Consider the following 13,617-nt stretch of genomic DNA (forward strand, 5'->3'; position numbering starts at 1 on the left):
GATAAAATGGCATTGATTAATAAAAAAACATTATATGCCAATGACCAATAGGCTGATACGTGCCTTGATTGAAAAATGTTGTGGAATTAATTATTCAGAAAGTGATGGCCGAACGTTTGAAAAATCGTAATCCAATCAAACAGACTCAGCATGGCTTCATGAAAACGAAATCGTGGGTTACCAATTTGTTAGAGTTTATAAAGAAATACTTAACCGGAGTGGACAGAGCCTACCAGTAGATTTGTTCGGAGCTTTAGACAAGGTACTTCACTAAAGATTAAGTCATAAGAGCCCATTGTGTTGGAAATAGCAGATTGGAATGGATAGAGAATGGGTGAATTGGCAGGAAACAGCGTGTGGGGCTAAGGTATTCTTTTTTCAGGTTGGTGATCTGTAAATCAGCGAGGTGTCACAGGGATCAGTGCTGGGATCACAACTGTTTACAATGTGTGTTAATGACTTGGAGAAAATAAGTGAATGTACTGTAGCCAAATTTACCTCCTCCCCCACCCACACCCCACTACTCCACTACCAAGGAAAACACCTGGAGATGACAGAAACAACGCAAGATCAACAACTAACCAGACTGGGTCAGATTGAGACTCCTCATGAGCTGATCGATATGGGGAAGCCTCACCCTCTACACTGTGAACTTTTAACATCTATGCCTGTGAATCATTGCATCGTGAAAACCATTTAATTAATCTATCTGGTTTTGTTATTTTCTTTATACCCCAGCTGTCTAATTTCTGTGGGAATTGTTACTGAAAACAAAATTTCAGGTTTAAAACATAAACAAAAGTCTGGTACTGGTTCTTTAAAAGTCTGTTTATAAGTCAAATTTTAGGGGTTTCGATAGTCAAGACTCGACAGGCAGAAAATCATTAGATAACGACCAGGAAGACTAGTCACTGTGGACAGGCACCACATGAGGCTTCTGTGGCCATTCCCCTTTTAAACAGATAGAGCATGTCAGATTCTGCTGGGGGGAATGGTCTCTCAGGGGAATGCTGCAATAACCAGATTTGTGGCACTATGGTTGGCTCTGCTGCACAGCAGGAGTGGACAAAGACTGGGAGAGCTTTAATATTGCATATGTCAATGTTTTAGATGAAGGAACTTAAGAGTAATATCTCCAGGTTTGGAGATGACACAAAGCTGAGTGGAAGGGGGATCTGTGAAGAGGATACTTCTGTGTTATTTGGACAAGTTGAATGAGTGTTAAATGTGGATCCAATGTGGATAAGTGTGAGGTCATTTGTTTACCAGCAACAACAGGAAGGCAGATTATGATCTGAGTGGTGATAGATTTCGAATGGGGAGGCGAAGTGAGATCTGGCTGTCCAATGAGATCACCAGTCACTGAAAGTATACATGCATGTGCAGCAGGCAGTGATGAAGGTAAGTGGCATGTCGGTCTTTAAGTGAGAGGACTTGAGTACAGGAGCAGGAATATCTTACTGCAATTGCACAGGGCTTTCATGAGATCACACCGTAATTGCCTCAAAGGAGAAGGTGGAGGCAGAAAGTTGTTTGTGAGACTGAAGTCTAGTGTGCAGTGGGATACCACAAGGATTAGTGCTGGGTCCCTTATGATAGTGATATATACAAATAATGTGGGTGAGAACGTGGTGGTGATGGTGGTAGTTGGGGCTTGAGGTGGGGCAATTGATGACCAAGTTTGTAGATGATTCAAAAATTGGTGGATGGTTAACAGTGAAGAAGAAGGTGTTATGTCACAGGAGGTCAGAAGTTGATTGGTCAGATAGGCAAATCAGGCACCGATGGAATTTAACCCTGAAAAATGTGAGATGATGCACTTTGGAAGATATGAAATGTCAATATGACAGTTCTGAAGCCGTACAGGATGCATATCTTTGTCATTTCAGTTATAGATTGTAACAGCAGGGAGGATATATTGGAGCTGTACAGAACATTGTGGAATTTTATGTCACACAAAGCGGTTGAGCCCAAAACCTGGAATGTTTTCAAGAAGGAGTTCAATATAATTCTAAGGACTAATGGGGTCAAAGGCTATGGGAAGAAAGCGGGAACAGGGGACTGAGTTGGATGATCAGCCATGGTCATATTGAATGGCGGAAAAGGTTTGAAGGGTGGAATGGCCGATTCGAGCTCTGCGTTTCTATGCTTCTGTGTTTGAGATTCTGGTCATAAACATGGAAGCATGTGGAATTTGCGAAAAGCATTTGTCTTCAGTTCAGAATCAGTTCAGAATCGGGGAAGCAGAGAGGAGGTGTGTCCTGCAACCTGCAAGATGTGAATAGTGGGGTCCTGTGCTGGGAACTTAGCTTCTCACCATATTTCTCAATGACTTGTATGAAAGAATAGAGAGCCATGTATCCAAGATTGCTGATCGTACTGAGTGAGGTGTCTTGGAAGAGATTACAGAGATAGGGAGGTTGGAGGGCAGGGAGGGGGTTGAGAACAAGGATGAGAATTTGAAAATTGAGGTGTAGCTGAAGCGGGTGCCAATGAGCACAGTGAGCGGCTGAGTCAGTGAGCACAGGGGGGCCGATGGAGGAAGAGGACTTGCTGTCAGTTCGAGTATGGGCAGCAGAGTTTAGGATGAGCTGAAGCTGTCGGAGATCGTTGGCTGTAATGTGGGTCTGGACAACACTGGAATGGTCACATTGGAGGCCAAAAGGCATGGCTGACATTTTCAGTGGCTGATCTTTGTGCTGCGGAGGATTTGGGGCTCAGATCAGCCTCAAAGATGAAGCCAGGGTTGCAAAGAATCTGTTCGAGCAGTAGACAGTGCTCAGGGAGAGGGATGGGGTTTGTAGCAGGAGCTGAAGAGGATGGCTTTGGTCTTCCCAATGTGTTTCCCAGTGAGCCTGACTCCTCATTCCTGTGTGTTTCACTGCTTGGTAAAGATCAATGCACCAGACTATGATAGCATCACCTTTGTCAGCAGGTTTGATTACAATGTTAAGGTTGAATCTGAGTGAGTGAAGCACAGCAATTTCAGTAGGGGACAGATTAGAGTGCGTGACAGGAGCAAAGAAATTGAGATGACTGAAGTCATGCTTACAGGTTTCAACGAAGAGATCGAGGGCAGGTAAAAGGCCAGAGGAAGGGGTTCAACCCTAACCCTAACCATAATCCTAAACCTAAACTCTAATCCTAATCCTAATCCTAATCCTAACCCTAACCCTAACCCTAACCCTAACCCTAATCAGAGATCCTGGAGATGGATGAAAGGATCTGTGTTACGGGGTGGGGGGGGAAGTGGATGTTGAGTAGCCCAAAGAGGTGAGTGTGGAGACATGTTGGCAGAAAAACAGTTCAATGTCATGGCGATCCCAAAATTCATTAAAGTTGAGGGCATAGGTGTATGAAGCTCAGTCCTTTATGAAGGGCAGCACATTCAGCAAGGGGAAGGTCAAAAGGTGTGGTGAAAACACAGCAAGGGATGGGGGACAGAAACAGATGGCATCCGAGAGCTGGAAAGGAGTGGGTGCTGGAGGACAATATGTATCCAATCATATGCATCGTTTTCGCTACACCCAATACCTACTCTACATTGGAGAAACCAAATGCAAACTGGGTGACCACTTTGTAGAGTATCTCCAGTCTGTGCACAAGCATGATACTGGCCTTTCTGTAGCTTGTCATTTCCTGCCGCAGCCTGCTCACATGCTGACTTGTCTGTCCTCACCATGCTGCAATGCTCCAGTGAATCATGGTACAAACCGCAGAAACGACATCTCATTTTCAATCTAGGCACTTTACAACTTTCTGAGCTCAGTATTGAGTTCAACACCTTTAAATTGTGAACCCATTTCTTTTAGCTTTGCTTGTTACATTCTCTGTCACCCTTATGTTTCATGCACAATAACACCCAGATCACTCTGCACTGCACTTTGTTGGAATCTCTGTACATTTAAACAATAGTCTGACTTTAGAGTATTCCTAGCAAAGTGCATAACCTCACACTTTCCAGAATTAATCTCCATCTGTTGTGTGTTAGTATCTCATTTCTAGTTTGATCTTCTCTTTGTGATTATCTGTCTCTGTGCAGCTGCCTGTACCATGCCCCATTACCATTTGCTTGTGGAACAGAGACTTGATGGTCCAGACTTTTCCTGCTGGTTCCATTCAATATTGAACAGCTTTCTCGAGACAATGTAACCCAGCATGTCATCTCTCCTTCAATTGGGATTTTCCTTGCTGTCTGTTGATGGTACATTCAAGGCTCAGAGAGCTACTCGTAACATGCTCACAGAATTTCTGACAGGGGCACGGGGTGGGAACTGAGGGAGATCCAGGCTCCGTGACTAGGGAGCAAGGTGGAGACCCAGGCCCAGGCTCCATGGCTGGGAAGTGATGGGGAGATGTAGGCCCAGGCTCCGTGACTAGGAAGTGCGGGGGAGACTCGGGCTCAGGTTCCGTGACTGGGAAGTGAGGGGTGGCCCAGGCTTCATGACTGGGGAGAGAGGAGGAGACCCAGGGCCACGCTCTGTGACTGGGGAGTGAGGGGGTGATGCAGGTCCAGGCCCAGGTATAGATTATAAGAGCAGGGAGGTTCTTTTTCATGTAGAGGGTGATGCATATATGGAATGTATTGGCAAAGGAAGTGGTGGAGGTAGGTACAATTATAGCATTAAAAAGGCATCTGGGTAGGAACATGAATAGTAAGGGTTTACAGCATATGGGCCTAATTGTGGTAAATGGTAATAGATCAGATTGGGATGTCTGGTCAGCATGGACGTGTTGAATGGTAGAGTTTGTTTCCGTGTTGTATGACTGAGGTTGAGTGAAGAAGACAGGAGGCTGAGTCAGCGCAGGTACGTAGAGGATAAGGAGAGGTGGGGCATGAGGATGATACCTGACCCGGGGAGGAGACGTCGCATCCGTTTTCTTAGTGTTACATGCTGATTGAGATTTTTGTTTGGAAATTCACTATCCTGTTGTGGCAGATTTAGGAAGTCTTTTTTTGCAGTGAGTTAGAGAAATATCAACGTGATGTCCTCAAAACAAGAGCCATCATTTTGGAACACAAATAAGTTCAAACACCACGAAATGTTGCATATTTCTTGGGAGATAGAGACGAGCAGACTGTGTTGAAATAAATGGTGCATCGGTGGCTGGGTGTTTCAGGGTTGAATGTGTGGTTTGTCTCTCATTCCTTTCTGAATGTCAGTGACGTGACCATCCGAGAGCAACTGCACACAGCTTCTCAGTTCACTTTGGCTGATGACTCACTCTGTGGTTTCATCTCAGTCTAACATTCATGTGAAACTCTATTGCAGCTTTAAGCTATTCGAGTTGAAAATTCCCAGTCTACCTGAGCTGCAATGACCGCAGTACCTGCTGACTGCTCTCTGCTAAAAGCAGTTTATGAGCAAAGACGTTTTGCTGTCAGTTCCTTTGATGCCTGGAGTTTTTCTGCTTTTTCATAGCGCAATGCCTTAATTTATCATAACCACCTGTTGACTAGTAACGCACTGGATATTACCAAGTGCTTTCTTCTAACCCTGTCTACCGGCAAGAGTCCCTTTGGCAAGTGTCATCTTGTCAAATACTACCCACTGACTAACACAAAGACCCTTAGCAAGCATACTGTTTTTATCCTCTTTCTGCATGCAGGCAGAGAGATCTGAGTGTCTGGTACATGAATCACAAAGTTACCATACAGCGATAGTATATGTTGAGGAAGGCAGATGGAATGTTTATGGCAAAGTGCTCTTGATGAGGCCTCATCTGGAGAACTGTGTACAGATTTGGGATCTTTTATGAAATGATATCAAGATATTTGGGGCAAAGACAGAAATTGAATTTGAAGATTATCAAATCAGCCATAATGCAAATAATTCTATGGAGCAGACTTGTTGGGCAGAAAGGCCGACTGCATCTCCTATTTCTTATCATAAAGTTGTGTCTGAAACAGTTAGATACACTTCACTTAACCCATTCCTGTGGTCAGTGGCTTATCCTCTGAGGAAAGGTTGGACACACTGTTCAAATTGGAGTTTAGAGAACGAGAGGTGATACTGTTGAGACAGACCGGATCCAAAGGGACTGAATTCAAGAGACTGAATTCTGGAAATCTGAACCAAAATTGGCTGGAGAAACTCAGCAAGTCCGTCAGAATCTGCGGACAGAGAAGCAGGACATAGAACATAGAACAGTACAGCACAGTACAGGCACTTCAGAAATCAATGCTGTGCCATCCTTTTATCCTATCATCCATGTGCCTATCTAAGAGTTGCTTAAATGTCCCTAATGCAGCTGATTCTACTAACATTGTTGGCAGTGCATTCCACGCATCCATCACTCTATGTGTAAACAACCCACCTCTAACATCTCCACAAAACCTTCTTCCAATCACTTTAAAATTATGCCCCTTGTGATAGCTATTTTCACCATGGGAAAAAAATCTCTGGCTATCCACTCTGTCTATGCCTGTCATCATTTTATACACCTCAATCAAATCGCCTCTCAACCTTCTTCGCTCCAATGAGAAAAGCCTGAGCTCTCTCAACGATTATTCATATGACATGCCTTCCACTCCAGGCAATATCAGACAAATCTCCTCTGTAAACTCTCTAAAACTTCCACGCCTTCCTATAATGAGGCGACCAGAATTGAAGACGATATTCCAAGTGAGGTCTAACCAGGGCTCGAAAGACCTGCAGCATAAGCATGTGGTTCCTGAACTCAATCACCCTGCTAATGAAAGACAACAAACCATACACCATCTTAACACCACTATCAACTTGAGTGACAACACTGAGCGATCTATGGACATGGACCCCAAAATCTGTTTGCTCTTCGACACTGCTACGATTCCTACCTTTAACCTTGCATTCGGTATTCAAATCTGAACTTTCAAAATGAATTCCTGAGAAAAGGTTTTTGCTTGAAACATTGATTATGCTGCCCGACCTGCTGTGTTTTTCCAGCACCACTCAAATATTGAGTCGAATCTCCAGATCTGCAGGACCCACTTTCATTAAACTACTCACTTTTTCAGGTTGAACTCCAACCTGAACTCCAACTTATCAACCCAGCTCTGCATCCAGTCAGTCTCCCGTTGAAACAAACAATAGCCTACTACAGTAATCACCACCACTCGAAATTGATGACACTGGCAAAAGTATGAACCCACCCTTTCTCGTTAAAAAAAAACAAAAAGAACTGAGGTCCCAAAGCAGACAACTGAGGAACACCACTGGTCACAAAGCTACCGACTGAATATTTCCATTTTCACCACCGTTTGGCATCTATTCTATATCCAGGAAAAAAGTGAGGACAACAGGCGCAGGAGAATGCACAGAACCAAATTTCCCTGATATTCGGCTCTTTGCGAATATGATGTGAGTATGATGTATGCGAGTAGGATGTGACTCTGATATGTATAATTAGTTTGTCATAGGTAGATAGGGAAAGCATTCTCTCACATGCTGGAAATTCGCTGCATTTGTTTTTGCCGCACGCGAATGGAAAGTAAAGCCAGCGGATACTAATCTCCTGCGCCCTCATTTAGAGGTGCACGAAAAGGCAGTTTCACAACACACTGGAAGTATGTTAACAGACAAACAGCGATATGCAAACGGTCTGTGATTGCAATTTATTGTCAATGGGAAAATTTGTTTCGCCTGACTCCCTTTCATGTCTCTTGTTGCTCACTGGACAGTTTGGCTGTTACTCCAGAGCGAGTGTTCTTCGGTTTTGCCTCCTCCCAATTTTGATTGCATGCAAACCTAATGCACTGATGCAGAAATCTGGTCGATTTGCCTTGCGGATCCTTTTATTTTGAAAGTTGCATCAGAGGTCTGCGGTACAAATTGCTGCTTTGGTCTGTGAATCCCTGTCACCGAAGGGGGCAAGAGTGTACGATTGACGACACAATATTTATTCGACGGCAAACCTCTCATTCATTGATTTTGCATGGCAGTTATCGAAACAGGCCGATCTATTGCCGGCTTGGCGGCAGAGCGGGTAGTGTGGCCGAGTGGTCTAAGGCGCTGGACTCAAGTTCCAGTCTCAGCTTGAGGCGTGGGTTCGAATCCCACCGCTACCAGCGTTCGCGTCGTTCTGGTGGGCCATCCCTTCGCTTGTACAGACTGTGTTTACGAGCGCAGCCGTCCGCTGGCGAGCGATTCCTTTTCCGACGTGCGGTCCTTTTCATTCCAATCATTGTCACAATATCGGTCTGCTCGACATCAGATTATCATACCAGTTCTAATTCACCAACAATATTTTGCGAATCATCACACAGTTTCGAATCATCGCTAAGTTTTATCCCAGCTGGAGAAGCCACAAGTCACTCTGCAAACTCAAAATGCTCTCTAACACGCCAGGCAGAAAGGGAAATTGTACTCTCACATTTAGTCAACCATCTTTTCATTTCTGCCCTCAATCACAACATAAAGCCAGGAAACTGAGAGATTGGAGCAGTTTCGCACAGTAACAACGTGTTGAATAGTTCGGACAAGTGCCACTCACTCAGGCCTGCACAAGAACACACATACTGATAGGTACAGGTGCCTCAAGTCTAACAAAAAGGCATAAATCGCACATATAACTTACAACGCTACAGATAGTAAAGGCAGCAAACGTCCTTCAGCAGGACCGAAAACATGCGTGTGGATTGTCTCTAACTGCCAACATGAAAAGCCCGTGCATCAGCAAAGCAAGAGCAGAGCGAACTGCAATCAGCACCATGAGAATCTGTCCAGTGGCAACCCCAGTGGATTTCAAATCCGGCGGTTTATCCATTCCGACCGGAAAACACGCGTCGGTTATGGGGTTTCATCGGGGAATATCGCTGTTGTGAAGATGCTGACCAATAGCTCATCCGATTCCACGAAGAAACTCATCCGCATTCCAGAACTCTTTCAGGACCCGAATGCTTTTCTCTTGCTTTTTCCTCTCTTTGTTAAAACAGAAACAGGTTTGTTCTTTGTAAACATGGGCCTCTCACGTGCTCAGAGAACCGAAATGAAAATATACCAAATGACAGCAAAGCAAAGTCACTGCGTGTTTATGGAGATGGAAAAAGCCACGAGAAATTGTGCGTGCGTTCGAATCATCGGCAACTTGCGGGCACTTGTTTCAAAAGTCCACCAGCACTGCGAATCGCAGTTGACACGCTTGGAACCGATACGGGAACAGACCCAACACTTCCGTAATTCATCGCCGTAACCACTCGGACACGCTTCAGCAAAGCGCATTGCTCACAGCGGCTGGTATATTGTACTAGATCTGCAAATATCCCTGTTTTAAGGTGGCGCACGAAAATCCCATGCGATTTCAGTGAGATAGTCCATCCCGTTCCCGAATTATTGCCTTCCTTTGTTTTGTCTCAGTCGCTTTTCACTCACTATCTTCAAAAAAAAATCAGCTTTGTTGTTTCTAAACATGGCCAACTTGCGCACTCAGCCAATGTGGTAACTATTGCTTGGCCGAAATATTGCACTTTGAAATGGGCTCGTGAATCTCTGCAGCGTTTGACTTTGCAACTATACAGTCTTTTAACTTTGGTTTTGTAAAATCGATCGATGTTGGCCTTGATCATTTGCAGCAATGAAAATCTCGCAGAGAATACAAACCGAAACAGACTACCTGATAAAGGGGATCCTGCCCATCGGCTGCCCGTCGCTTATTGTGACCCAACTGGCCAGCGCATTAGGCTGTTAATCGGAAGTCTGAGTGTTTCGGGCTCAGCCAGGAATGGGCTCAGGGGCTTTTTTTTTCGCCAAGACAGCATTCCCTGTCACTCGGCCGTACAGATCTTGGATGTTGAAGATGTCTTCCAAATCTTACCAGTTCCCCGGGTATGCCGTCAACCCACACACAGAAAACTATCAACGCACAGCTATTTCTAATACGATGATCAAACAGCTAGACAACCATCGTTAGATTCAGTGTCATCATTTGGAGAAGTGCCCTGCAGTCCATATGCATTGTCTTCTCATGATTTGAGCAATTTCACTTCGGTGAGAATCAAACGATCAGAACAGATGTCCTTCACCATTAAATGAGATTTTAAGGTTCACAAGAAGGCACAGGTTGTGAATATGGTGTGACTCTGATATGTATAATTAGTTTGTCATAGGCAGATAGGGAAAGCATTCTCTCACATGCTGGAAATTCGCTGCATTTGTTTTTGCCGCACGCGAATGGAAAGTAAAGCCAGCGGATACGGATACTAATCTCCTGCGCCCTCATTTAGAGGTGCACTAAAAGGCAGTTTCACAACACACTGGAAGTATGTTAACAGACAAACAGCGATATGCAAACGGTCTGTGATTGCAATTTATTGTCAATGGGAAAATTTGTTTCGCCTGACTCCCTTTCATGTCTCTTGTTGCTCACAGGACAGTTTGGCTGTTACTCCAGAGCGAGTGTTCTTCGGTTTTGCCTCCTCCCAATTTTGATTGCATGCAAACCTAATGCACTGAAGCAGAAATCTGGTCGATTTGCCTTGCGGATCCTTTTATTTTGAAAGTTGCATCAGAGGTCTGCGGTACAAATTGCTGCTTTGGTCTGTGAATCCCTGTCACCGAAGGGGGCAAGAGTGTACGATTGACGACACAATATTTATTCGACGGCAAACCTCTCATTCATTGATTTTGCATGGCAGTTATCGAAACAGGCCGATCTATTGCCCGCTCGGCTCCAGAGCGGGTAGTGTGGCCGAGTGGTCTAAGTCGCTGGACTCAAGTTCGAGTCTCACCTTGAGGCGTGGGTTCGAATCCCTCCACTACTAGCGTTCGCGTCGTTCTGGTGGGCCATCCCTTCGCTTGTACGGACTGTGTTTACGAGCGCAGCCGTCCGCTGGCGAGCGATTCCTTTTCCGACGTGCGGTCCTTTTCATTCCAATCATTGTCACAATATCGGTCTGCTCGACATCAGATTATCATACCAGTTCTAATTCACCAACAATATTTTGCGAATCATCACACAGTTTCGAATCATCGCTGAGTTTTATCCCAGCTGGAGAAGCCACAAGTCACTCTGCAAACTCAAAATGCTCTCTAACACGCCAGGCAGAAAGGGAAATTGTACTCTCACATTTAGTCAACCATCTTTTCATTTCTGCCCTCAATCACAACATAAAGCCAGGAAACTGAGAGGTTGGAGCAGTTTCGCACAGTAACAACGTGTTGAATAGTTCGGACAAGTGCCACTCACTCAGGCCTGCACAAGAACACACATACTGATAGGTACAGGTGCCTCAAGTCTAACAAAAAGGCATAAATCGCACATAGAACTTACAACGCTACAGATAGTAAAGGCAGCAAACGTCCTTCAGCAGGACCGAAAACATGCGTGTGGATTGTCTCTAACTGCCAACATGAAAAGCCCGTGCATCAGCAAAGCAAGAGCAGAGCGAACTGCAATCAGCACCATGAGAATCTGTCCAGTGGCAACCCCAGTGGATTTCAAATCCGGCGGTTTATCCATTCCGACCGGAAAACACGCGTCGGTTATGGGGTTTCATCGGGGAATATCGCTGTTGTGAAGATGCTGACCAATAGCTCATCCGATTCCACGAAGAAACTCATCCGCATTCCAGAACTCTTTCAGGACCCGAATGCTTTTCTCTTGCTTTTTCCTCTCTTTGTTAAAACAGAAACAGGTTTGTTCTTTGTAAACATGGGCCTCTCACGTGCTCAGAGAACCGAAATGAAAATATACCAAATGACAGCAAAGCAAAGTCACTGCGTGTTTATGGAGATGGAAAAAGCCACGAGAAATTGTGCGTGCGTTCGAATCATCGGCAACTTGCGGGCACTTGTTTCAAAAGTCCACCAGCACTGCGAATCGCAGTTGACACGCTTGGAACCGATACGGGAACAGACCCAACACTTCCGTAATTCATCGCCGTAACCACTCGGACACGCTTCAGCAAAGCGCATTGCTCACAGCGGCTGGTATATTGTACTAGATCTGCAAATATCCCTGTTTTAAGGTGGCGCACGAAAATCCCATGCGATTTCAGTGAGATAGTCCATCCCGTTCCCGAATTATTGCCTTCCTTTGTTTTGTCTCAGTCGCTTTTCACTCACTATCTTCAAAAAAAAATCAGCTTTGTTGTTTCTAAACATGGCCAACTTGCGCACTCAGCCAATGTGGTAACTATTGCTTGGCCGAAATATTGCACTTTGAAATGGGCTCGTGAATCTCTGCAGCGTTTGACTTTGCAACTATACAGTCTTTTAACTTTGGTTTTGTAAAATCGATCGATGTTGGCCTTGATCATTTGCAGCAATGAAAATCTCGCAGAGAATACAAACCGAAACAGACTACCTGATAAAGGGGATCCTGCCCATCGGCTGCCCGTCGCTTATTGTGACCCAACTGGCCAGCGCATTAGGCTGTTAATCGGAAGTCTGAGTGTTTCGGGCTCAGCCAGGAATGGGCTCAGGGGCTTTTTTTTTCGCCAAGACAGCATTCCCTGTCACTCGGCCGTACAGATCTTGGATGTTGAAGATGTCTTCCAAATCTTACCAGTTCCCCGGGTATGCCGTCAACCCACACACAGAAAACTATCAACGCACAGCTATTTCTAATACGATGATCAAACAGCTAGACAACCATCGTTAGATTCAGTGTCATCATTTGGAGAAGTGCCCTGCAGTCCATATGCATTGTCTTCTCATGATTTGAGCAATTTCACTTCGGTGAGAATCAAACGATCAGAACAGATGTCCTTCACCATTAAATGAGATTTTAAGGTTCACAAGAAGGCACAGGTTGTGAATATGGTGTGACTCTGATATGTATAATTAGTTTGTCATAGGCAGATAGGGAAAGCATTCTCTCACATGCTGGAAATTCGCTGCATTTGTTTTTGCCGCACGCGAATGGAAAGTAAAGCCAGCGGATACGGATACTAATCTCCTGCGCCCTCATTTAGAGGTGCACTAAAAGGCAGTTTCACAACACACTGGAAGTATGTTAACAGACAAACAGCGATATGCAAACGGTCTGTGATTGCAATTTATTGTCAATGGGAAAATTTGTTTCGCCTGACTCCCTTTCATGTCTCTTGTTGCTCACAGGACAGTTTGGCTGTTACTCCAGAGCGAGTGTTCTTCGGTTTTGCCTCCTCCCAATTTTGATTGCATGCAAACCTAATGCACTGAAGCAGAAATCTGGTCGATTTGCCTTGCGGATCCTTTTATTTTGAAAGTTGCATCAGAGGTCTGCGGTACAAATTGCTGCTTTGGTCTGTGAATCCCTGTCACCGAAGGGGGCAAGAGTGTACGATTGACGACACAATATTTATTCGACGGCAAACCTCTCATTCATTGATTTTGCATGGCAGTTATCGAAACAGGCCGATCTATTGCCCGCTCGACTCCAGAGCGGGTAGTGTGGCCGAGTGGTCTAAGTCGCTGGACTCAAGTTCCAGTCTCACCTTGAGGCGTGGGTTCGAATCCCACCACTACTAGCGTTCGCGTCGTTCTGGTGGGCCATCCCTTCGCTTGTACGGACTGTGTTTACGAGCGCAGCCGTCCGCTGGCGAGCGATTCCTTTTCCGACGTGCGGTCCTTTTCATTCCAATCATTGTCACAATATCGGTCTGCTCGACATCAGATTATCATACCAGTTCTAATTCACCAACAATATTTTGCGAAT

General features: G+C 45.0%; 1 protein-coding gene and 2 non-coding genes across 3 annotated transcripts in view; all 3 read left to right on the forward strand.

Annotated features, from left to right (window-relative positions):
- Positions 1 to 9,171, forward strand: part of LOC148146162 (uncharacterized) — a 34,210-nt gene extending 25,039 nt beyond the window's left edge. Inside the window, exon 4 of the mRNA XM_087998615.1 lies at positions 8,567 to 9,171. Within this exon, the coding sequence (XP_087854741.1) occupies positions 8,567 to 9,171 (605 nt within the window). The remainder of the gene's footprint in view (positions 1 to 8,566) is intronic.
- On the forward strand, positions 7,965 to 8,047 carry trnal-caa (transfer RNA leucine (anticodon CAA)). Its single transcript has one exon. It is a non-coding gene; the product is annotated as a tRNA-Leu (tRNA).
- Positions 9,172 to 13,346: 4,175 nt separating the features above from the next.
- On the forward strand, positions 13,347 to 13,429 carry trnal-caa (transfer RNA leucine (anticodon CAA)). Its single transcript has one exon. It is a non-coding gene; the product is annotated as a tRNA-Leu (tRNA).
- Positions 13,430 to 13,617: the final 188 nt, after the last annotated feature.

Source organism: Chiloscyllium plagiosum, unplaced genomic scaffold (assembly GCF_037043375.1).
Source record: "Chiloscyllium plagiosum isolate Xiang-an unplaced genomic scaffold, Cpla_swu_hap1 HiC_scaffold_21, whole genome shotgun sequence".
Lineage (NCBI taxonomy): Eukaryota > Metazoa > Chordata > Chondrichthyes > Orectolobiformes > Hemiscylliidae > Chiloscyllium > Chiloscyllium plagiosum.